The 24,203-nt window shown below is 46.3% G+C and overlaps 1 protein-coding gene and 1 long non-coding RNA gene across 3 annotated transcripts in view; one reads left to right on the top strand and one right to left on the bottom strand.

The window, feature by feature from the left end:
* Window positions 1-6,743, bottom strand: part of FBXL17 (F-box and leucine rich repeat protein 17) — a 495,621-nt gene extending 488,878 nt beyond the window's left edge. Inside the window, exon 1 of one of the 2 annotated variants that reach the window (XR_005987299.1) lies at window positions 5,758-6,743. Coding sequence is in view for 1 of the 2 variants with exons in the window: in XM_041751974.1 (XP_041607908.1) it covers window positions 5,758-6,645 (888 nt within the window). In the remaining variant the exon portion in view is untranslated. The remainder of the gene's footprint in view (window positions 1-5,757) is intronic. The other variant, XM_041751974.1, reaches the window with a different exon arrangement.
* A 343-nt stretch (window positions 6,744-7,086) lies between these two features.
* Window positions 7,087-24,203, top strand: part of LOC121489230 — a 173,678-nt gene continuing 156,561 nt past the window's right edge. The window contains exon 1 of the long non-coding RNA XR_005987300.1: window positions 7,087-7,241. This is a non-coding gene — a long non-coding RNA (uncharacterized LOC121489230). The remainder of the gene's footprint in view (window positions 7,242-24,203) is intronic.

Raw genomic sequence — 24,203 nt, 5'->3', positions numbered from 1 at the left:
CTGTGTCTCTGCCCCTCTCTCTCTCTCTGTGACTATCATAAATAAATAAAAATTAAAAAAAAAATTAGCCTCTGACTCATAATAGCTCCAAAATTGTCTGGTATAAGCTCCTCCCCGCCACCACCAAGTCAGGAATCTCTTTCATACGGTCTCTGAGAGAAGATTACTGAGACCCTCTTCAACAATATAGGGAAAAGATCTCCTGGCCTGGAAACACGGAGAGGGGCTCCAACCCAGGGTCTGCCTTTCACTACCTAAAATGTCTTGGGGTAAGCTATTTCACCTCTCCAGGCCGGTTTTCTCACACAAAAGAAGTGGGGGAATAACCAGAAGATCTCAGAGGTCTCTTACTGCTCCGAAGTTAAATTATTATCTCCAGCGAAGCTACTTCAAGAAAAAATTCATTCCACGTTTACACAGTTCTTCTTAGAAAGGATTTTCTAAATTTCCAAATGTACACATTCTTTAACCCTAAAGTTCCACCTAACTGAAATCCACCCTACAAGAAAATGACTATATGCACACAGAAAACATTAGAACTCTCTACAGTAGCAATAATTTGGAAAAATTCAATAATAGAAAACTACAGTATAACATTACAGAATACTACACAGCAGTTAAAAAGACTGAAGGAAGAGCTAAGTTGGTTGAGCACGTAGCTGTTGATCTCAGGGTTGCAGGTTCAAGCCCCAGATGACGTGTAGAGATTACTTAAATAAAGGAATGAAAGAAACCATATACACTACTTACTAAAAAGGAACGACTTCCAACCCATACTATTAACAAAACAAAACACGTACATTTTGGTGCATTTAAATAGCTATGAAGGTTTACACCGGTCTTTCTGCAGCGACAGAAATGTATCTGCATCTGCACAGTCCACTATGGTTAGCAGCCAGGCACCCGTGACTACTGATCTCTGAAATGTGACTATTGTGACTGAGAGACTGAATTTTAAATTTAATTTTAACGACTTTCAGCTACTGTACTCTACAGAGCAGTTCTAGAAGAACAATCTAAACTGGTAACAGTGGTTAGTTACCTCTGGAGAGGAAATTAGATAGGAAGGTAGGAGTGAATCTAGGCAAACTTTTGCCCTACCTGCATTATTTTAATGCTTTAAGGCAAGTTACAAAAAAAAACAAAATTTAAAGAGAAAATCTTGTTGATACTGAACCAAAAATTTGCCCTATGAAGCGCCATAAAAAGAATTTAGGTGGGGTATTTTTGTTGCTTTGTTTCATTCTGCTTTGTGCCTGGAAAAAAAATTTACCTGGAAAAAGTTGGTCGTTTTTCTTAAAAATAATCTTTAAATCACTTTTCCTTACATTTCTCTTCCAAACTCTCCCTCCTCCACACCCCCTCACCTTTTTTTTTTTTAAAGGACTACAGTTAACTTCTGGTACAAAAGATACAGCAAAACATCATAAAGGCTACTGACCCATCATTAGGGAAGAAGGGCCATGCTTTCCAAGAATTTTTCCAACAGAGGTGATGGATTTGTACTTCTCTCTACAACAATTCTTCTTGTACCATGAAAATATCAGTATAGCTCCTAAAATCTTCTCTTCTCCAAGCGGAATATCCCCAGTTCTCAACCAAAAAATAGAGCAAGAACACTTTCACCATCACGTGGGTCTTATTGTAGTGCAAAACAACGCAGGTTAGGATATAAACATTTCATACAGGCTTCTCCTAGTGGCATGGCATACGCACCCAGAGTATCAGCCCAGACTTCCTAAACACCTAGCCATTCATTTCTTCAAAAATATTTACTCGGAGCTACTAAATACCAGCCACTGCACTTAGGGGAAGGGATAGAGCAATGAGCACAATCTATGTTGACAGAGCCTCTACCACCCAAAGCCCTGTTCCTAAAAGTTGGAATCAGTTGGTAAACCCTGAACCACTTCAATTTCAATTCATTCCAACAGTCTTAACTCCATGCCGAATACCACTAAGACCATGACACCCACACAGAGAATCTGTACTCAACTTCATAATACAAGGAAATCTACCTGACGTGTCTAAACGGCCCAACAAACCGGGCAAATTCAATGGGTAAAATCCTCAAATGTCCTTTAGACCAAGTTTTCAACAGTCCACAGCTAATTTGAAAAAAAAAAAAAAAATGTTTTTAGCAGGTAATCTATTCTAGCAAAACTTAATCTACAGAAATTTTCTTTACTATGAGATCATGTACTACTTTACTTATTTATTTTATGATTTTGGTATTAAAATGTTCCCTACCTCCTGAAATGATGGTTTGGGTAGAAAGCACAAAGTATCCGGGTTTTGTTTTGGTTTCTAAAGTCTTACTTGCCAAGTAACAACACAGTAATCAAACCTCTATACCAAATATTTGTTGATATTTGTCATTTGCTTATTTAAAGGACTCAAGGAAGTTCCCTCGGCCCTAAAATGCACACCCTGAACACAGAGGAAGCGATTACTCCTCCAAAAAGTACACTTCCATAAGAGTTAAATCGTTACATTTGACTCAAGGGAAACTTAAGCTTTCCCATTCTCTTGCTATATTATTTGCAAGAACGCTAATATCCTGGGGATTCCTGGGTGGCTCAATGGTGGAGCATCTGCCTTCAGCTCAGGATGTGATTCTGGGGTCCTGGGATCGAGTCCCGCATTGGGCTCCCCGCAGACAGCCTGCTTCTCCCTCTGCTTGTGTCTCTGCCTCTCTGTGTCTCTCGTGAATAAATAAATAAAAATCTTTTAAAAAGAACACTAACATCCCAGTAAAACAGATCTAAACACACAGGACTGTAAATGTGCAAAAAAGTCTAATGTAAAAAGTACATTTGTGACAATAACAATTGTGACTGATGACAGTTACTTCCGTAACAGTAAAAGTAGCCAAATTCTTATCTGGGTTATTTTTTTTATTATTATTATTATTTATTTATGATAGTCACAGAAAGAGAGAGAGAGAGGCAGAGACACAGGCAGAGGGAGAAGCAGGCTCCATGCACCGGGAGCCGGATGTGGGATTCGATCCCGGGTCTCCAGGATCGCGCCCTGGGCCAAAGGCAGGCGCCAAACCGCTGCGCCACCCAAGGATCCCTTATCTAGGTTATTTTTGACTGGTATTAAACATCTCCACACTGAAAAAGGTCTATTAAGTTGGGGGGGGGGGGACATAAGGAAGACACAACTTGCTAGAAATAACAACACTAACTTTGTCACTCAATTAAAGTTCCCACTATCATGGGCAGCCCGGGGGGCTCAGCGGCTGAGCACCTGCCCTCGGCCCAGGGTGTGATCCTGGGGACCGGGATCAAGTCCCACCTCGGGCTCCCTGCATGGAGCCTGCTTCTCCCTCTGCCTGTGTGTCTGCCTCTGTCTCTCTCTGTGTCTCTCATGAATAAATAAAATCTTAAAAACTAAATAAATAAATTTCCCGCTAACATAAACTAAACTGTAAATTTTACTTAGTAAAGTGAGACAAAGCTCCCACAGGACACACAGCTCCACTCACCTCCATCCCTTAAAAAAAAAACAAATTTCCCTACCTTCTGACAAATTATAGGTTTCCACGTAAGGATTAACATGTACTAAGGCCACAGAACACAGCGTGACCCAAAGGGTTTTCAGGTCCTCGGGAAGGCCTGAATCCCCAGGTGTGCCCTTACCCTGTAGTGTGACCTTGGACAAGTCCTCCAACCCAGATTCTCAAGTGCCTGGTGCAGGGAGCCCCCGGCTGTGTCCCGGCGCTGGGAGGCCGGGGGAGGGGGGGGGGGTCGCGGGGGCAGCGGGCTCGCTCCTGGTGGATGTTCGCTGAACCCGCAACCAGCGGCCGCCGGGGTGGGGACGGTCACGCGGGCTCGCAGGCGGAGGCCGCTGCAGCAGCCAGTGTCAACTGCTCAGCTGGTAAGAGTATACACGTGCTCTATTAGTATATTCGTAATATATGTGCTTATATGTAAATATACATACAAATAAGAATACATATATTTATACACATAAATATACCTACATATAAAAATGTACGTTTATATATGAAAATATATATTTATACATATAAATACATAGTTATATATTTAAAATGTATACATTCATATACAAACGTCTATTCATATATTTAAAAAGTGTATATATATACTTGTATTTATATACACGTATTCATATATAATATATATAAATGTATTCATATAAATATTCATATATTAATATATTTATAAATGTATTCATATATTAAAACGTAAATACTTATAAATATATATTCATATATTAAATGTATATATTTATATATTCATGTTAAAATTGTATGTATGTATAAATGGATATTCGTATGTTAAATGTGTATATGTTTATATATAAACGTATATTTATATATTTATTTACAGAAATGTGTATACTTATATATAAAAATATATAAAATGTATGTATTCATATACATTTACATACAAAAATGTATATATTTTATATAAAAAATATATTTATGTGTAAAATGTATGTTTTTTTTAAAGGTTTTATTTATTCATGAGAAACACGGAGAGAGAGGCAGAGACACAGGCAGAGGGAGAAGCAGGCTCCATGCAGGGAGCCCCATGTGGGACTCGATCCCAGGACCCCAGGATAACGACCTGGGCCGAAGGCAGGCGTCAAACCACTGAGCCACCCAGGGATTCCCTAAAATGTATGTTTATAAATGTATTTACATATAAATGTGTGTATATATATATATATGTGAATGTGTATATTTATATATAAAAATGCTTTTATGTGTCTATAAATAAGACATGTTTATAAATAAAACACGTTTATAAATAAGACCTATTTACACATGAAATACACTAGTATGCAAAACACACTCACACATAAAACATGCATGTGTACGTAGCACACCCGCTCGGACATGCAGTGGACAGGAGTGGCCGCCGGGCCCAGCCGGGAGCGCCTGGAGCGCCGGGAGCCGCCGGGCTGCGGGGCGGGACCGAGGGAGGCCGCAGCCCGAGCTGCTGAGCGCCTGCTGAGCGCCGAGGTCTCGGGCTTCCCCCGACAGGCCTGAGCGTCCTCCCCACCAGCCTCTCCCCCTCGGACTCCGGCTGGGGGGGGGGGGCCACTGCGCTCAGGGGGCGGAGAGACCAGCTCCGGGGCGAGGGGGCGGGGTCACGGGGGTCACGGGGATGGGGGGGTCACGGGGGTCAGGGGGTCACGGGGATCTCGGGGATGGGGGGGTCACGGGGGCCGGGGGGTCACGGGCGTCTCGGGGATGGGGGGGTCACGGGGGTCAGGGAGTCACGGGGATCTCGGGGATGGGGGGGTTACGGGGGCCTCGAGGTTGGGGGGTCACGGGGGCCGGGGGGTCACGGGGATCTCGGGGATAGAGGGGTCACGGGGGCCGGAGGGTCACGGGGGTCTCGGGGATGGGGGGTCACGGGGGCCGGAGGGTCACGGGGGTCTCGGGGATGGGGGGGTCATGGGGATGGGGGGTCAAGGGGGCCGGAGGGTCACGGGAGTCTCGAGGATGGAGGGTCACGGGGGGTCTCGGGGATGGGGGGTCACGGGGGCCGGAGGGTCACGGGGGTCTCGGGGATGGGGGGGTCATGGGGGCCGGGGGGTCACGGGCGTCTCGGGGATGGGGGTCACGGGGGCCGGGGGGTCACGGGGGTCTCGGGGATGGGGGGTCGCGGGGTCACGGGGGCCGCAGGGGCGCGGGGCTCTCGGGGATGGGGGGCCGCGGGGTCACGGGGGCCGGGGCCGGGGCCGGGGCAGCCGTCGCCCGCGGCGCAGACCCACCTTGAGCAGGATGGACGGCGGCAGCTGGTTGATGTCCGGGGTTTCGGGGGGCGGATCCCTGTGACAGTCGCAGGGGTTCTCGGGGGGCTCCCGGCGGTCGGCGTCGCCGCAGTCGTGCTGCTGCTGCTGCTGCTGCTGCTGCTGCGGGGCGGCCGAGGGGGCGGCGCCCCCCGCTCGCCCCGCGTCCCCGCCGGCCGCCGCGGGGGCCCCGGGGGGCGCGGGGGGCGCGGGGGCCTCGGGGGGCGCGGGCGCCTCGGGGGCCGCGGGGCAGCAGGCGGCGTCGGGGGGCCGCGGCGGCGAGGCGCCCCCCCCCGCGGGCCCTCCGTGCGCCCCGCCGTGCCCGCCGCGCCCGCGCCCGCCGCGCCCCCCGGGGCCCCCGCAGCGGGGCTGCTTGCAGGGCGTGCAGGCCGGGAGCCCGGCGCCCTTGCGCTTGCACACCATGTCGGCGGCCGGCGGCGGCCCGCGCAGGAGCCGCAGGGCGGCGGGCGGCCCGAGGAGGCGCACGGGCCCCACGCCCGCCAGGAGGAGGCCCGGGCCGCGGCGCTCCCAGGCGGCGGCGGCGGCCAGCCCCAGCTCGCGGCAGCGGGAGGCGGGCGACGCGGCGGCGGGGGCCAGCAGGAAGCGGCGGGCGGCGGCGGCGCAGTCCTCGGCGGAGGCCCGGGCCCGCGGCGGCGGCGGCGGCGGCGGCGGCGGCTCCTCCTCCGGGCCGGCGGGGGCGGGCGCGCCGGGGCTGTGCACGATGAAGCAGAGCATGCAGGGCCCGCGGAAGAAGCAGTCCCGGCTGCGGGGCGGGCGCGGGCGCGGGCGGCGGCGGCGGCACCAGCTGCAGCAGCGCGGCCTCCTGCGGCTCGGGCGGCTTCGCGGCTCCCGGGACAGGAGGTGGCCCATATAGGAGGCCGCGCGGGGCGGCGGGCGGCGGGCGGCGGGCGGCGGGCGGGACGGGGACGGCCGGCGGGACGGGGCGGCGGGGCTCCGCGCACTCGCGCTCGGGCGCACACGCGGCGGGGGGGGGCGCCGGGGGCTACATGCTGTGCCCGGGGCCGGGGGGCCGGGGGCCGGGGGCGGCGGGGGCCTGCGGCCGGGGACCGCTCCACGCCCGGCCCGGCGGCTCAGTCCGGCAGCGCGGCGGCGGCGGCGGCGGCGGCGGCGGGGGGGACGCGGGGTCCCGCTCGGACCATTTTAACTGCGGCTCCGCCGGCGGCGCGCGCACCCGCGACACAGCTCGGAGCCGCAGGGGCGCGCGGCCCGCTCGGGCAGGGGGCGGGGCCGCGGCGGGGGCGCGCGCGGAGGGGGCGGGGCCGCGGCGGGCGCGCGCGGAGGGGGCGGGGCCTCGGGAGGGGGCGGGGCTGCGGGGGCCGCCGGGCGGGACCTGCCGGGAAGGAGCCGGGCGCGCGCCTGCCCCGCCGCCGGGACGGGAGGAGCGGCTTCCGAGCCGGCGCGGTGACATCCGTTCGCGCGGCCGCGCTGACGTCGGGAGGTGTGAGGTCAGGAGCCGCCATTGGCCGGGCGCCGCCGCGCTCCCCGCCCCCACCCCCCCGCGCCGGGAGAGCGAGGCCCCGGAGGAGCCGGAAGCGGCTGCCCTGGCTGCCAGGGGTGCCGGGGAGCGGGGGGTGGCAGAGACCTTGGGTGCTGCGGCCCTGGGTGCTGGGGCCCTGGGTGCTGAGACCCTGGGTGCTGTGTTCCTGGGTGTTGAGGCCCTGAGTGCTGCAGCCCTGGGTGCTGAGGCCCCTGGGTGTTGAGGCCCTGGGTGCTGAGGCCCCTGGGTGCTGTGTTCCTGGATGCTGAGACCCTGAGTGCTGAGGCCCCTGGATGCTGAGGCCCTGAGTGCTGCAGCCCTGGGTGCTGAGGCCCCTGGGTGTTGAGGCCCTGGGTGCTGTGTTCCTGGGTGTTGAGGCCCTGAGTGCTGCAGCCCTGGGTGCTGAGGCCCCTGGGTGTTGAGGCCCTGGGTGCTGAGGCCCCTGGGTGTTGAGGCCCTGGGTGCTGTGTTCCTGGGTGTTGAGGCCCTGAGTGCTGCAGCCCTGGGTGCTGAGGCCCCTGGATGCTGAGACCCTGAGTGCTGCAGCCCTGGGTGCTGAGGCCCCTGGGTGTTGAGGCCCTGGGTGCTGAGGCCCTGGGTGCTGAGGCCCCTGGGTGCTGAGGCCCCTGGGTGCTGTGTTCCTGGATGCTGAGACCCTGAGTGCTGAGGCCCCTGGATGCTGAGACCCTGAGTGCTGCAGCCCTGGGTGCTGAGGCCCCTGGGTGCTGTGTTCCTGGATGCTGAGACCCTGAGTGCTGAGGCCCCTGGATGCTGAGACCCTGGGTGCTGGGGCCCTGGGTGCTGAGGCCCCTGGGTGTTGAGGCCCCTGGATGCTGAGGCCCCTGGGTGCTGCAGCTCTGAGTGCCGGGGCCATGCTCTCAGGGAGGGGCTGGTGGGTGGGGCCGCCCCCTCTCTGTTCCGCTTGGTTGTACCCTTGCTGGGGTGTCTGCTGACTCCTAACTATTTCAGTGAAATCACTTGTCATGTCTCCAGGCCAAGCCCTAAGACATGTTGTCAACTGGTTGAGTCCTCAGCTTTGCAGGCTGGGGGCTCCACTGGCCGTCCCTACGCCCTCGGGGTGCTGCCACCCGCCATCCACCCTCCTGTCCTACTCCTGAGTAGTGACTGCAGAGCCTCCCAGGAGATAACCAGTTGTAGGTGGTCCTCGTGGCCCAGATGGGATAGAGGACAGCCAACCATCTGGAAGGTTTATCAGGCACCCAAGCATCAGGGCAGGGGTTGGAGCAGCACCTGGTGTGTAGAGAGGACCTGGGAGAGGGCTAGGCAACCTGGGAGAGGCCTAGGTGACCTGGGAGCTGACCTGGGAGAGGCCTAGCTGACCTGGGAGAGGTCTAGCTGACCTGGGAGAGGTCTAGCTGACCTGGGAGAGGCCTAGCTGACCTGGGAGCTGACCTGGGAGAGGCTAACTGACCTGGGAGAGGCCTAGCTGACCTGGGAGAGGCCTAGGCGACCTGGGAGAGACCGAGCTGACCTGGGAGAGGCTAACTGACCTGGAAGAGGCCTAGGCGACCTGGGAGCTGACCTGGGAGAGACCTGGCTGACCTGGGAGAGGCCTAGGCGACCTGGGAGCTGACCTGGGAGAGGCCTGGCTGACCTGGGAGAGGCCTAGGCGACAGGAACGGGTCAGCGTAGAGGAGGGTCATGAAAAGGGCCTGGGGTGGAGGAACAGCAGGGCCAGGCCGTTGCCTGGGCGCCCTGAGGGACGGGCCACTGAAGCAGGGGGACCCGGGGGCAGAGGGCAAAGTGACGAGGCCCCCTTCTCCTTGAAGGGGAGCCTGTTACCTGCTGAAGGGGCAGCAGGCAGCGGTGGGTAGTTTTTAAAAGCTGCTACGAATGACTTGAGAGTGAGTCTGAAGCAGTATTTCAAGCCTCCAGGCCCCCTCGGCTCTGAGCCCACTTTCCCAGCCCTGGGGCCTCCCACCCGCCTCCGCCCAGGTCGGTACCCCCCAACCTTGGCTAGCAGTGGCTTCCTGGCGCACAATGACTGGTGCTTTAGGGCTGTCAGCACCCAGGGAAGCCGGTCTCTGAGTTTGATCGCAGAGAGGTGGCGTTCCAAGAAACCTAGAGGCAAAGATTTGTCAAAAGGTCCTACGTACTTAGTACTGTGTCGAATGCGCTGCCTACACTGCATTTCTGCAGTTGCCGGACCTGGAGCTTTCATCCCTCTGGGACCCTGTGGGAATCTTCCAGGGCCCCGGAGCTTCCACACTGAGGGGAGGTTAGAAGGGACAGGACTCGCCAGAGGCCTTAGGACAGGCCCTTCGCCATCTCTACCAAGCTGCACTTTGAGCAAACGGAGAGGGTGTTCTAACTTTCCTTATTACTTCATGTCGAAATTATGGACCCATTAGTTTCACACTAGTTAAATATACGCTATGACCTAGGAATTCCACTCACAGAAATGCACCGAAAAATAGAAAAGAATGTATCCACAAAGAAGGCCTGCGCAGAAATAGTCATAGCTGCTTTATTCACGATCCCCAAAATCTATAAACAGCCCAGATGTCCATCTGTAGAAACTGGATAAATAAGTTGGTACACTCGTTCTATGGAATACTACTCAGCAATTGAAAAGAAAAAAAATTTTAAAGATTTTATTATTCATAGAGACACAGAGAGGCAGAGACACAGGTAGAGGGAGAAGCGGGCTCCCTGCAGGGAGCCTGACATGGGACTAAATCCAAGGTCTCCAGGACCACGCCCTGGGCCTAATAAGGCAGATGCTGAACCGCTGAGCCACCCAGGTGGCCCAAGAAAAGAAACTTTTAAAACATGGATAAATGTCCAAAACTCAGGCCGAATCAGACTCTGGATTTGGGGCCCTAGAATCTCTACGTGATTTTAACCATCTGATTACTGCGCAGCTTGGCACCATGGAGACCTATCGGAATTACACATATAATCTAACTCTAGCTTCTTGTTTTCAGAACATGAGGCAAGTGACAGATTTTTCAAGTAGTTTCTGAAATTTATAGCCCTAGCCCTTCCAATTCCAGAGCTGTTCAACCGCAAACAGGTGGCTGTTCTTCTCCTTACCACAGCTTGTAGAAGAGTCTTGTGTATTTTAGTAATGATGAAGCGAGCCACTGCTGTGGTCACCAGATCCCTGGTGAGTTTTTGAACTAATTACCCCAAGTAATAACACTGATAAATATTTTAAATATTCAGGGAACAGAGTTATGAGTAAGAGTTATAAATAGCAATTTAGAGACAACTATGCACTTGATGGTTTTGTTAGTTAGAAAAAGCAAAGCAGCAACTGGGAGCTATTAGCTAGGCCTCGATGTTACTGGCATTCTCCACCAGGACTGAGTGTTGTGTGGAACATCAACAATCTCACAAAACATCAACATCAGTCGTGGCCACTCTGTAACCATAATGGACCAGCCAAAAATAAGACCCCTCTATAATCAGGTCTGAACAAGAACACAAAAATACAAGAACATCCCCCAAAGCACAAAAATGACCAAGCATCCTGGCTAATATTAATGACTTCTGGGGATGCTTGGGGGGGCTCAGTTGGCTAAGCGTCTGCCTTCAGCTGAGGTCATGATCCCCGGGTCCTGGGATCGAGTTCCAGATCATCAGGCTCCGTGCAAACACTTCTCCCTCTCCACTGTTTGTGCTCTCTTGCTCTCTGTCGGTCTTTCTCTTTCTCGAATAAATAAATAAAATATTATTTAAAAAATAAATGGCTTCTGTTTCTCGAACCAATTATAACCTAGCCTTGCTCTGTTCTTCCTACCTTCTAGACAGCAATTATTATTAAAATATTCAATCGTAGATTTACCTGCTTTCTAACAGCATCCGATCCAGGGCAAAGTCTTGAACTGTCCTAGAATCACCTAACACAATCCCAATCCTATAATAATAAGCCATTTACAACACCTTTTTTTAGTGAGACTCCACAGTTCCTCTTGGTGTGCTATCTGTCTTTGTGACAGGTCAATAAACCCAAGTTGGTTTGACTATGGGTGTGTTCCTGCTGGCCTTTGGCTGAAAGTCATTAACATTTGTTATAATCAAGATTATCACCCTACCTAAAATTATTCCTTCCTAATGCATATACCCTGAAATTATATAATGCTGTATGTCTTTTTTTTCCCATTAAAACTGAATTACTCCCACCTTTACTCTTCCTTCTTATCCTGTCTTTATTTATACGTCATTACCACATTCATTTTGACTTTTGTAAACTCCAGGAGGACAGTGACTTTGTTCAGTTTTTAGGAACATAATCTGGTAACTAGAAGAGATGAACTAGAGAAGGAAGAGGCTCCTAGCAGCAAGAAGAGTTAAGATTGTCCAATGGGTCAACAGGGAAAACGTAAAAGTATGATAAGGCAATTATTGTCGGGAGAATAAAGTAGGGGTAGGATTCAGAATTATTTCTTATGTGGAGTTTCCAGAATTTTGTAATTTATAAATGAGGTAGAGAAGAGGGGATGACAGGAAGAAAATGAACACTGAAATAATGACTTGTTTATTCAAATGATTTTTTTTCAGCGTATAACTACTTGTGGTGAAATAGTGGGCTTTATAATATAAATTATTTTCGTATATGGATAAAATTCAAACCTGGGGTAGACTTGTGTTATGATGTAGATTCACAGTGAAAGCCAGTCTATAAATTTAAAAAGTTGAGTTTATTTTTTTCAAAGATGTTTATTTATTCATGAAAGACACACAAAGAGAGAGAGGCAGAGGGAGAAGCAGGCACCCTGCAGGGAGCCCGATGTGGGACTAGATCCTGGGACCCCAGGATCACACCCTGGGCCAAAGGCAGGCACTAAACCACTGAGCCACCCAGGGATTCCCTAAAAAGTTGAGTTTAAATAAAAGCTTTTCTTTTTTTTTTAATTCAAATATATTTTATTGAAATGCTTTTTTTAATCATTCAGTCATCCCTAACAGAAAAGCCTTTGCTTTCTTGTTTGCTGACATACAATATACTCCCTTTGAAAGTCACATTTGCCAGTAATAAGACACTTCAGGATAAAAAGTTGTAATGCTTGCAGTTGGGTAATGATCATCGTTATAAACAGCTGAAACATCCTCTGGCACCAGTGACCCGGGTAGAACACGGGGACCGTGCTGTCGACCCCACTGATGGGGGTGGGGGCAACGGACGGCCTAGTAAACACTCTTCGGGAGCAGAAGACATTGTCCTTTGTGCAGAAAAACCATGCAGCGCCCCAAGGGTTCAATAAACTTTATTCCTTATTGGATTGTGTTTTTGAAACGCTCAGAACCAAAGATACCACACAAATGAGCTTCTGAAGTGCTCAAAGCCAAAGACAGCTGGCTCAAGTCCCAACAACGGGCACAAAGCTTATTAAGAAAACGTTCAGCTGCTGCCTGCACTGTTCTTCCCTCGGCTCATCTGACCGACTGATGCTCACCTGGGTCTCAGCCCCGGTGCCACCTGTCACAAGAGCCCTTCCCCAGCTGCCCCGTGCCGGTGCACCGTTCCTGTCCCTCGCCGCAGCTCCAGCTCCCACGACGGAATCCAGCCCTACTCCCAAATTAAGCTTGCTCCTGGAGCTAGCACCTCCAGGTGCTAATCAGTTGCATTTTAAAGAGATTATCTCGGGTAGACACGATGTTATCAGGTGAGCTCTCTGGAATAAGGTCTGCAAGTCCGAGTACAGGAGAAGTCCGAGGTGAAGAGCAGCAGCAAATGCTTTACTGTCGGCCTGGAAGAACCAAGCTCCCATGGCCTGGAGAAAACTACGTGGCTGGTGGCCCCGAGGAACTAAGTAGGCTGATGATGGGCGCCAAGGCCATTCCTCAGTCCCGTGGAATTCTAAATTATGCCAATCAAACACATGAGCCTCCGAGAAGATCCCGAGCTGCAGAAGAAAGAGCACGGGGCACGGACGCCTTGATCTCAGCCTCGTGAGAACCTGAGCAGAGAACCCAGTTGACCTCTTCCCAGAACAACTGATACACGTAACTATGAAATAGTATATACTATAGCTACATTTATGATCATTTTTTTGCTATTGTTGATGTGGAATAGGAAATGTACTTGGCCAGCAAACAGTCCTGAGGAAACCAAGACTTAATGCAGTTTATTGGGAGAAAGCAAAGCAATCAATTATCCATGCCTCTTCAAAGATTAATTCAAGGTCATGCAAGGAGACACCAGGACTTACAATCCTTATTCATTGTTCTCCCACTTTTATGTAAATTAATGGGATAATTGAGGCAAACCTGGGGGTTTAAGTTTTCTTTCTTTCTTTTGCTTAAGATTCCCATATTTATCTTTTCTTCTACCTACATGAAATTAATGCTACACAAAGATGTTCCTCCATTTATAACCCCTCAGTTCTGTGTCCAGCCATATCCTATATTGTAATTGATATTTTTCTCACTTTCCACTGCTAGAACAGGGACTTTATTTATTTATTTTTTGTAAGATTTTATTTATTTATTCATGACAGGCAGAGGGAGGAGCAGGCTCCATGCAGGGAGCCCGACGTGGGACTTGATTCCGGGACTCCAGGATCACGGCCCGGGCTGAAGGCGATGCTAAACCACTGGGACACCGGGGCTGCCCAGAACAGGGACTTTAGATAAAATAGTTGAGTTGCATATATCTCCTGAACAAATGTTTTTCCTCCTAAGTTTAAAAACATTTAGGTTTCTTATTATATAATAATAATATATTATTATTTTATATTTTTATATATTTTTAATTATATATTTAATATATATTATATAAATTAAATCACTTTTTAGGGGCATTTGGGTGGCTCAGTCAGTTAAAGCCCAACTCCTTGATTTCGGCTCACGTCGTGATCTCGGTTGTGGGATGGAGCCCCACGTCTGGCTCCGCACTGGGTGTAGGGCCTCTCTGTCTCCCACTGCCCCTCACCCCTCTAAAAAGATTACTGTTAGTGACTCACAAATGGCAAACCACGATTCTTTGTGTTGACGATTTGTGGCATCTGTACAATAATCAACTGAATGTCAGTGCTCTGGCTTTATTTGCCTCACTCCCGGGTCTGATTACCCGCAAAGGTTGCCCCTTCCTAGCCAGTTCCCTAAATAAAAAGAGTTTCATCTCCCACTCATATCCAGGATCCACAAACCAAAGGGATTAAAATGACCTTTCAAGTTACATGTGTGATGCTTCCTGGCACAAGTAGGGGACAGAGAAAGGGTGGCAGGAGTGGTGATGCGGGGTAAAACCCACCTCTGCTCTGATCCTCTGATACTGCTGGCTTTGTTAATCCCTGGATCAGGACACCTCTTGCCTCATGTTGCCTCGTTAGCCGAGTGATGGACATTGTTTTCATTACTCGTGAGGGAGTAGATAATACTCTTTGGATATAGAATGGGGTGAAAGAACATTTTGTTTAAGGGGATCCCTGGGTGGCTCGGGGGTTTAGCACCTGCCTTTAGCCCAGGGTGTGATCCTGGGGACCCGAGATCGAGTCCTACGTCTGGCTCCCTGCATGGAGCCTGCTTCTCCCTCTCTCTCTCTCTCTCTCTCTCTCTCTCCCTCTTAAGAATAAATAAATAAATTTTTTTAAAAGAACATTTTGTTTAAATATTTTATTTATTTATTTGAGAGAGAACAAGTGGGGGGAGGGGCAGAGGGAGAAGCAGGCTCCCCGCTGAGCAGGAAGCCCAATGCAAGGCTTGATCCCAGGACCCCGCCCCCACCCCCATCATGACCTGACCCAAAGACAGAGGCTCATCAACCAACTGAGCCACCCAGGTGCCCGAAAGTACATTTTTCTTCAAGTTCTTTTTCCTCTGTAAAAATAGAAAGTAAGAGTCATATGCAAGTGTGAAAACAATGGAAGAAATTATTGGGAATCAGTTCTCTTTAACTTCATAAATTACATAAATTCCCTCAACTTTCTGGAAGAACGCTTTATCAATGTCTCATCTTTGTTATCATCAGTAGCTTTGGATTTCAGTTCTGTTCTACTTGCTTTATAATCACAAATTACATTTGTTTTATCATTTTAAATTTAGTTTGTTGTGTGTTTTTATCCACTTATGCTCACAGTAGATAATGATGCAAATGCACCAACCCAGTTTGGGGGCCATTGTTTTCTACTAATTTCATGTGAAGATCCAAGTAGAGGGATTAAAAATTACATTGTCTTTAACCTAATTGTTAAAGCAAACCTAAACATCTTCTTGTAAGATGTTTTAGTTGGTCAGTAACGCTTGTAATTGAATTCCCTCTCCTACCCCCATCTGAGTAATGGGAATGAGTAAAATTTCGATGTTAAAGTCTTTTCTCTCCTCCAAGGGAAACTGATCCCCATAGCTTGACCACCACGGTTATAGGAAGCATACTGTCTTTGTGACTTCTTTACCTTTCCCACTGCCTCATAAATTAATTTCCATCTTATTTTGGAAGAATATGTGAGTATGTGTGTTTGCATATGTTTCTCTATGTTAGGGAGTCAGGGCTTTTTCCAGTTTCTATTGTTTCGCCAATAATTTCCCCTGACAAATCAATACATTTCTTCTATTTGCTGCCATGTCTGTAAAAAGCAACATCCCAAAACATTAATGAATTTGGTCTAGGTTGAGTAATTTGAATCTTTATTAGACCACAAATCAGAGGTGTTCACTGCTGGCTTACTGACAGATAACAAATGCGGATAGTGGTAGATGTCATTTTCAAGTGCTATGGGTATAAAGGAACTCTATTTCTAAAATTAATATAGTCATTTTCTGTGTCAATTTTGAAAGGATAAATAGTTTTTCCAGCTACCAACCTCTACGTATTCTTATAAATTAAAAAAAGATGAGGGGCACCTGGGTGGCTCAGTGGTTGAGCATCTGCCTTCAGCCCAGGGCGCGACCCCAGGGTCCCAGGAGGAGTCCTGCATCAGGCTCCCTGCATGGAGCCTGCTTCTCCCTCTGCCTGGGTTTCTGCCTCCCTCTCTCTCTCTCTGTCTCTCATGAATAAATAAATAAAATCTTTTTAAAAATAAGAAAAAAAATTTACTTTAGAAGTCTCAGGGGCACCACGATCTATTAGGATCTTCACCAGAAAGATATGTGGAGCACATAGCCAGTGGAAAGTGACCAAAATCTATAAAGCATTACAAGAAAATTTGTTATTTCAAAAGAAACCCTAACTCTAAGAGAAATTAACCCTAAGACCTAGCTTAAATAGTATTGCCTGTTTCGTGATGTTTCATCTACTTTCATTAACAGCCAGCGTCCCTACACTCCTAAAATGTCTCATTTCTAACTATGCTTTTCTGATCCAGACGACACCTCAACAATATTGAGATTTGCTTCATAGTCTCTTCTTAGAAATGCGGTTTTGGAGAAAAGCCAATGAAGAAAATTAACAATCCTTTCCAGGCACATTTTAGGAAACATTTGCTAAGATCAAGTTGGACAATGATTACTCCAAAAAGAAATTTTGAAGAATGGGTTAATGGGGACAGCCCGGGTGGCTCAGCGGTTTAACGCTGCTTTCAGCCCAGGGCTGATCCTGGAGACCTGGGATCGAGTCCCATGTTGGGCTCACTGCATGGAGCCTGCTTCTCCCTCTGCCTGTGTCTCTGCCTTGCTCTCTCTCTCTCTCTTTCTCTCTGTGTCTCTCATGAATGAATAAATAAAATCTTTAAAAAAAAAAAAAAAAAAAGAATGGGTTAATGGGAGAATAATTGTTTCTAAAATAAAATAGCCAGGGATCCTGGCTGGCTCAGTCAGGGGAGCATAGGACTCTTGATCTCAGGGTCATGGGTTCAAGCCCTATGTTGGTTGTATAGATTACAAAAATAAAAACTTAAAAAAATATTTTTAATAAAATAAAATATGAGCCTGCCGCACATTTTCTGGGAAGCCATCAGGTTTTAGACTGCATGAGGTATGTGGGAATGTGTATGTGTGAAAGAGAGCTTCTTGTGTATTATGCTACCATCAGTAATTATTTTCAAGAAATACCAAACAAGTTCTACCTTTAACTCAGTCCCTTCCTTTAGTAGAGATACACTGATACACACAAGCAAATAAAAATTTTCAGGATTGGAAAAATTCTGGAACCCTTCTGACTAGACTGAGACAGGCACTGGGCCTGAGCTTATAATCTTGGCCACAAGAGAGAAAGCATGATAGGAGGAAACAAAGAAGACAATAGAGAAATGACCTAAATGTTATGGTGAGGTAGGGTCTTTCTAATGGCACACAGCCCAGAAACTATCCCTTCCTGTCCCTGAAACCTAGACCTCAAAATTTAAGTAATTTAAATTAAACTCCTAATGATATATCCTCACACACCTAACTAGGAGGGCTAACATTAAAAAGATTGATATAGCTGGTGTTGGCAAGGATGGGAAACAACCAAAATTTTCATATACTGATGATGGAAATGCAAAATGGTATCCAGTTTGGAAAACATGCCACCAGTTTCTTTAAAAATTAAATACAATTACCATACAATCCAGCCATTTCAGTCCTGGGAGTTTGTCAAAGAGAAATAAGAATGCATGTTTACACAAAAGCCATTATGTAAATATTTATAGCAGCTTTATGTATAATACGAATATGAGATGCATACAACTCCTTTTTCCATTGGTGAATGGATAAACCGTGTTATATCCACAGCAATGGACAAATCTCAACCACATTACACTGAGTGAAAAAAGACTCAAAATGCTACATACTGTGTGATTACACTTCTATGACTTTTCCCCAAAAGGCAAAACTGTAGGGACAGAAAACAGAGCCCTGGTTGCTAGAATGGAGCTTTTTTTTTTTTTTTAATTTTTATTTATTTATGATAGTCACAGAGAAAGAGAGAGAGAGGCAGAGACACAGGCAGAGGGAGAAGCAGGCTCCATGCACCGGGAGCCCGACATGGGACTCGATCCCGGGTCTCCAGGATCATGCCCTGGGCCAAAGGCAGGCGCCAAACCACTGCGCCACCCAGGGATCCCTAGAATGGAACTTTTTGGGAGAGTTAGAAGTAGTCTGTAACTTGGTGGCCGTAGTGGTTACAAGACTAAATGCATTTGTCAGAAATCAAAGAACTATACACTGGAAAAGATGAAATTTACACTGCATAAATTATATCTCCACAAACCTGACTTCAAATGAAGGAATAGAGGATGTAAATCTTTTTTTTTTTTCTTTTTAATTATTTATGATAGTCACAGAGAGAGAGAGAAGCAGAGACACAGGCAGAGGGAGAAGCAGGCTCCATGCACCGGGAGCCTGATGTAGGATTCGATCCCGGGTCTCCAGGATCGCGCCCTGGCCCAAAGGCAGGTGCTAAACCGCTGCGCCACCCAGGGATCCCTACCAGATGAAATATATAAACCTAGAATGGATTCTGGTTTAAAATAGCATAACAGAAAAAAAAATTTTTTTAATTAAAAAAATAAATTAATTTAAAAAAATTAAAAAATAAAATAGTGTAACAGAACAACTAAGAAAATTATCTTTGTACAATGGTGATTTGAATATGGACTGGGTATTAGATGATATTATATAATTATTGTTAATTTTCTTAGGCATCAAAAGAATATGATTATATAGAAGAATGGCTTTTTTTGGTTAAGAGACCCATACTGAAATATTTAAGGTGAAATATAATATTTACAGCTTAGTTTCAAATGGTAAGGAGGGAGACACGACAAATGCTGATTTTTACGTTTTTTAAATTTTTTTTGAGACAAGGGCCAGGGAGGGGCAGAGGGAGAGAGAGAATCTTAAGCAGGCCCTGCACTCAGTTCAGAGCCTGGGGCTCTATCTCACAACCCTTAGATATGAATTGAGCCAAAAGCAAGAGTCAGATGCTTAATAGACTGAGCCACCCAGGTGCCCCCAAATACTGATCATTTTTAAAACTAGGTGAGGAGTTGTACTCATCAGGAAGATGTCTTTAAGTGTAGTGATAACACTCTGACCTAAAATATTCTCTTTATTATATAACAAATGCCCATAGTGGTTACGATCAAAAGGAAAATTCTAAGAAAATATGTATTGCATGATTCAAGGTTTAAAAAATATGTGTTGGGACACCTGGATGGCTCAGTGGTTGAGCATCTGCCTTTGGCCCAGGTCTAAATCCCAGGGTCCCAGGATCAAGTCCCACATGCACCCCCCGCAGGAAGCCTGCTTCTCCCTCTGCCTGTGTCTCTGCCTCTCTCACGAATAAATAAATAAAATATTTTAAAAATTAAAAAAAAAATCCCAGTTCCATACCCAGGTTAAGTAAGGATAGCTTTTGGATTATTCTATTCATTCAACACTTAGTGGTGACTGACTATGTGACAATGCTGGGGATACAGACCCGAGTAAGAAGACCCTCTCCTTCCTCCCGGAGCTCACATCTAGAGACCCTCCTGGTCCTTCCTGCTGACTTCTTCATTCCCTCACTCTCTCCCACCTCAGATAGTTATGGAAGCTTACTGTTAACACGACGGCTCGGTCATATTTGGGTTGAATACACATTTCCAATCTGCTTTCCTATCTTACCCACATGTCTAACAATGTTGCTGTGCGGGAAATGTTATGTGAGAGGCATTCCGAGCAGCTTTTGTTGATTAAATAAAAACATTAGTAACATTTCTACAACTTCCTGAAACAGAAGAGGAAAAGGATCTCCTTTCATAATTTTGTATCACTCCAAGATGAGTAATAATTTACAAATGAATTTTGACTACTCTGCTGTATTGGAAACTGCCTATATTCATGGGTTGCCTGTCATTTTCCAATGATGCTGTTATTGCTGAAAATATTTCTTGAAGTTCTTTTTTTTTTTTTTTTTTTTTTTAAGATTTTATTTATTCATGAGACACAGAGAGAGAGAGAGACAGAGACCTAGGCAGAGGGAGAAGCAGGCTCCATGCAAGGAGCCTGATGTGGGACTCGATCCTGGGAATCTGGGATCCCACCCTGAGCTGAAGGCAGACGCTCAACCGCTGAGCCACCCAGGCATCCCTTGAAGTTCTTTTTTAAGATTGCTTTGAAATGTAGAAGTGTTGTATTATGAGTACCTCAGTGTAGATATTTGTTCAAGGAGAATTTGGTTTTAGAAAGTCAAAAGTCTCTTGGAAAGGATTTTAATCTCTTTGTGCATATACGAAATTAAGGATCAAAAATAAGGTTTTGGATGACCTCCTTTTCTACCTTCTACCTTGAGTCTCCTACCACAAGAACAGTAGAAATCATCCAAAAGCCTTTCAGCATTTTAAAGTGTATTAAGTGTTTAAAGTATTAAGTATAGAGTACTAAATAAAATTTCTACTTAGGTCCTTCCAATTTCTGCTCCTTCACCTTACTTACCAGTAGGTACCACTACTAACATTATCATGTGTATCAACACCAGATTATTTAGGAACTCATAAAGATTGATCTATATACAATAATCACATGTATATTTTTATTTGAAATTTTTTTTATTTTTTAAAGATTTTATGTATTCCTGAGAGACACACAGAGAGAGAGAGAGAGAGAGAGAGAGGGAGAGAGAGAGGCAGAGACACGGGCAGAGGGAGAAGCAGGCTCCATGCAGGGAGCCCGATGTGGGACTCAATCCCCCAGGACCCCAGGGTCACGCCCTGAGCCCAAGGCAGATGCTCAACCACTCAGCCACCCAGGCGTCCCCAGACTGGACTTTTATAGTAAGTCATGTTTGTCTTAACCCATTGCTAAAGGATTCTTTTTTTTGAAGCTAGAATCAAGAACCTTGTAGAAAAATAAAATAAACCTGCGTTAAGGAATGTTTCAACTCAATTACTGAAGGAACTGGAAAAAACGCAAAAGTCTACTTCAAGGAGATTGGGAAGACAAGACACAAGGCCACGAAGAGTGCTCAAATGAATTTGTTAATAAGTGGGGGGGGGGGAAGAGGTTGAAATTCACAGGGAAATCATCAATTGCATCTTCACCAGCAAAAATCATTAGTATTGGGCGCCTGGCAGGCTTCATCAGTAGAACCTGAGACTCTTATTTTGGGGCTGTGGGTTTGAGCCCCATGTTGGGTGTGGAAATTACTTTAAAAATAAAATATTTTTTAAAAATCACTTGCATTACCAGTAGCTTACTACAACTAACAGGGTGGTAAAGACTCAGTTGCAATGAAAAATGCAAATTATGAGGAAGAGTGAGCTAGGCAACATTTGGCCTTTCATAGGATATTTTTTTCAGAGTGATATTTTTTTCTTTGTCATTTCAGTCTTTCACAATTTTTCCGGATAGTGTCTTCTCCTTGTGAGAATAGTAATTTCAAAGATTATTTTTTTAAAGATTTTATTTATTTGACACACACAGAGCACACAAGTGGGGGGACCCCAAAATGGGGCTTAATCCCAAGAAACTGAAATCATAACCTGAGCCAAACGCAGACCTTTAACCAACTGAGCCCCCCAGGAGCCCCTCAAAGATATTCTTAATCACCCCAAAAGACTGGTTTTACTGGGTTTGACTTCATTGTCTACATAGTTGAAGCAAGGGCAGGAAGAGTTAGCTGTTAAAAAAGAGACAACAGGTTCATGAATTGTTGAACAAAGCCAATTTGATATCAGAGGAATTTCCTTCTTTCTTTCCTTCTTTCTTTCCTTCTTTCTTTCCTTCTTTCTTTCCTTCTTTCTTTTTAACAGAGCTAGCTACAACCTGTGGGCTGATGTCCCCCCCCAAAGCCTGGTTTTGTGCCTCCTGGAGCTAAAAATAGTTTCACATTTTTAAATGGTTGAAAAAACATCAAAAGATAAATATTTTTTTGTGACACACGAAAATCAAACTTTGGTCTCCATAATTAAAGGTTTATAGGAACACAGCTATGCTTTTTCTTTACATATTGTTTGTGACTGCTTTCCCACAGGCTCACAAAACAAGGCCAGAGCTAAGGTGAGGCAAGCGAGGTTCTTTTCTTTGGCACAGGCTTGAGGAGGCACCAAGAACTAAGTAAAAGATAGAGGTGCCTGGCTGGCTTAGTAGGAAAAGCATGAAACTCTTGATCTTGGGGTTGTGAATTGGAGCTCCACATTAGGTGTAGAGATCACTAAAAATATATAATAATAATAATAATCTTTTTAAAAATGAGTAATGAAAAATGAATGAATTTTACATTGATGCAATGTTTTGTTTTGTTTTTTTTTAAGATTTTATTTATTCATTCATTCATGAAAGATACAGAGAGACAGAGAGAGAGGCAGAGACAGAGGCAGAGGGAGAAGCAGGCTCCATGCTGGGAGCCTGATATGGGACTTGATCCCGGGTCTCCAAGATCATGCCCTGGGCCAAAGGCAGGGGTTAAACCGCTGAGCCACCCAGGGATCCCCCTGATGCAATGTTTTTAAAAATCAAAAGTAATGCAAAAAAAAACCCTCCATGTCAAAAATTTAAACAAAGACAGAATGTTACTGATTTTTCCATTTGCTTCAAGCTCCAATACAGCTTGGCAAAACATGGCGACATCTCACTCGCCTCACCCTGATCCTGGCTCTATTGAAAGCCTAAATTATTTACCACTGACTTTGGAGAAAAGTTGATAAGCAGCATTATTAAACAAACATATAGCTGCCTTGAGGTTTTTATTCCAACTTAAGCACTAAGCTTCAAGGCCACAAAATAAACCTCTGATTGGGAGATTTCATAAAGAGTCTTGGATTGGAATCTTAAAGATTCTATTACTGGCTATTCTAAGGCTAAGAAATCAAGTCCCAAAACCTTTCTCCAAACCAGACTTTGTCTGCAATACCTATAAATTCAGTGATTGCCTCATTTTTGAGGTCCTCAAAATGAGCTAAGTTTTCTGGCTTACCAGTAAGTGAACTTTCTCTTATCATTTGTCAACTTTTGTTTTCCATTAAAATGACCTGTCATAAAAAAAAAAAAAAAAAATGACCTGTCATCACTGATTTAAAAAGCCCCACTCTCAAATCATACACTCCAGGCAATTTGTCTAAATGACTCCTGATGTAAAGGCAGACAGATTCTTATTGAACATATGCAACTATATGGTTTTGAAAAGCCACGAGACTTAGGAAAAGTTTCTGAATTTAGGTGCATCAGTGAGAATCAAATATCGTGTGAAAATGTTTTATTTCAGCTTATAAAAGCAGTACACCAAATTGTTGTGGGCTACAGGGGCCCCCAGCTGGGTCAGTTGGTAGAGCATGTGACTCTTGATCTCAGGATTGTGAGTTCAAGCCCCATGTTGGGCATGGAATCTATTTATTTATTTTTTATTTTTTATTTTTGGAATCTATTTTTTTAAAAAAAGAGAAAAAATACGATAAAAACAATAAACAAATGAATAAATAAATTGTTGTGGGTTACAGATTGCTTAAGAAGAAAGAAAAAGGGCTTCCTCATTTACCTAAAAACAAAACAAACTAAAAACAGAATAATAACACAACCAGCGATATTCCAAATGAATAACCACCATAAAATTCCCCTCATCACTCCACTCATTCCTCTGTAATCAACTTTCACTTGGCTGGGTCTTGGTTAGCAGTCTGCTCTCATGAAGACCCTAGTCTCTGAACTAAAAGGGATTGGAAAATTCTGACTCAGTTCATTTGTAAGGTCTGAAAGTTACCTAAGTGCTATCATTTCAGAAGTCTGAGCATGAGTCTGTTTTTGAATTGCCAATAATACCTATTATAGTCTTCTTTCCACTGGTCCCTAACACTGTCCTTGTTTGTTGAAGACACAAACTCTGGCTATAACTTTTAACAGTCCTTAGGCAAGCCTCCAAGTAAACAAAACAAAACAAATCTATCTGTAGATTACAAAGACTCCATGGCTATGGCTTATTTATTACTGCACCCAATAATATCACAGGAAAAAAAATAAAATTCTCTATTGGAGGTACTGCATAGCTATTTCATGAGTTGTATTTGGATTTCCCCTGAAAGTAAAAGTACTATAGATAACAAACATCTAGGGATGTCCCGTTAGGCATGCA

The sequence above is a fragment of the Vulpes lagopus genome, chromosome 4 (assembly GCF_018345385.1).
Source record: "Vulpes lagopus strain Blue_001 chromosome 4, ASM1834538v1, whole genome shotgun sequence".
NCBI lineage: Eukaryota > Metazoa > Chordata > Mammalia > Carnivora > Canidae > Vulpes > Vulpes lagopus.
The sequence above is the reverse complement of the archived record's forward strand: the minus strand, read 5'-3'. Positions and strand labels throughout refer to the sequence as shown.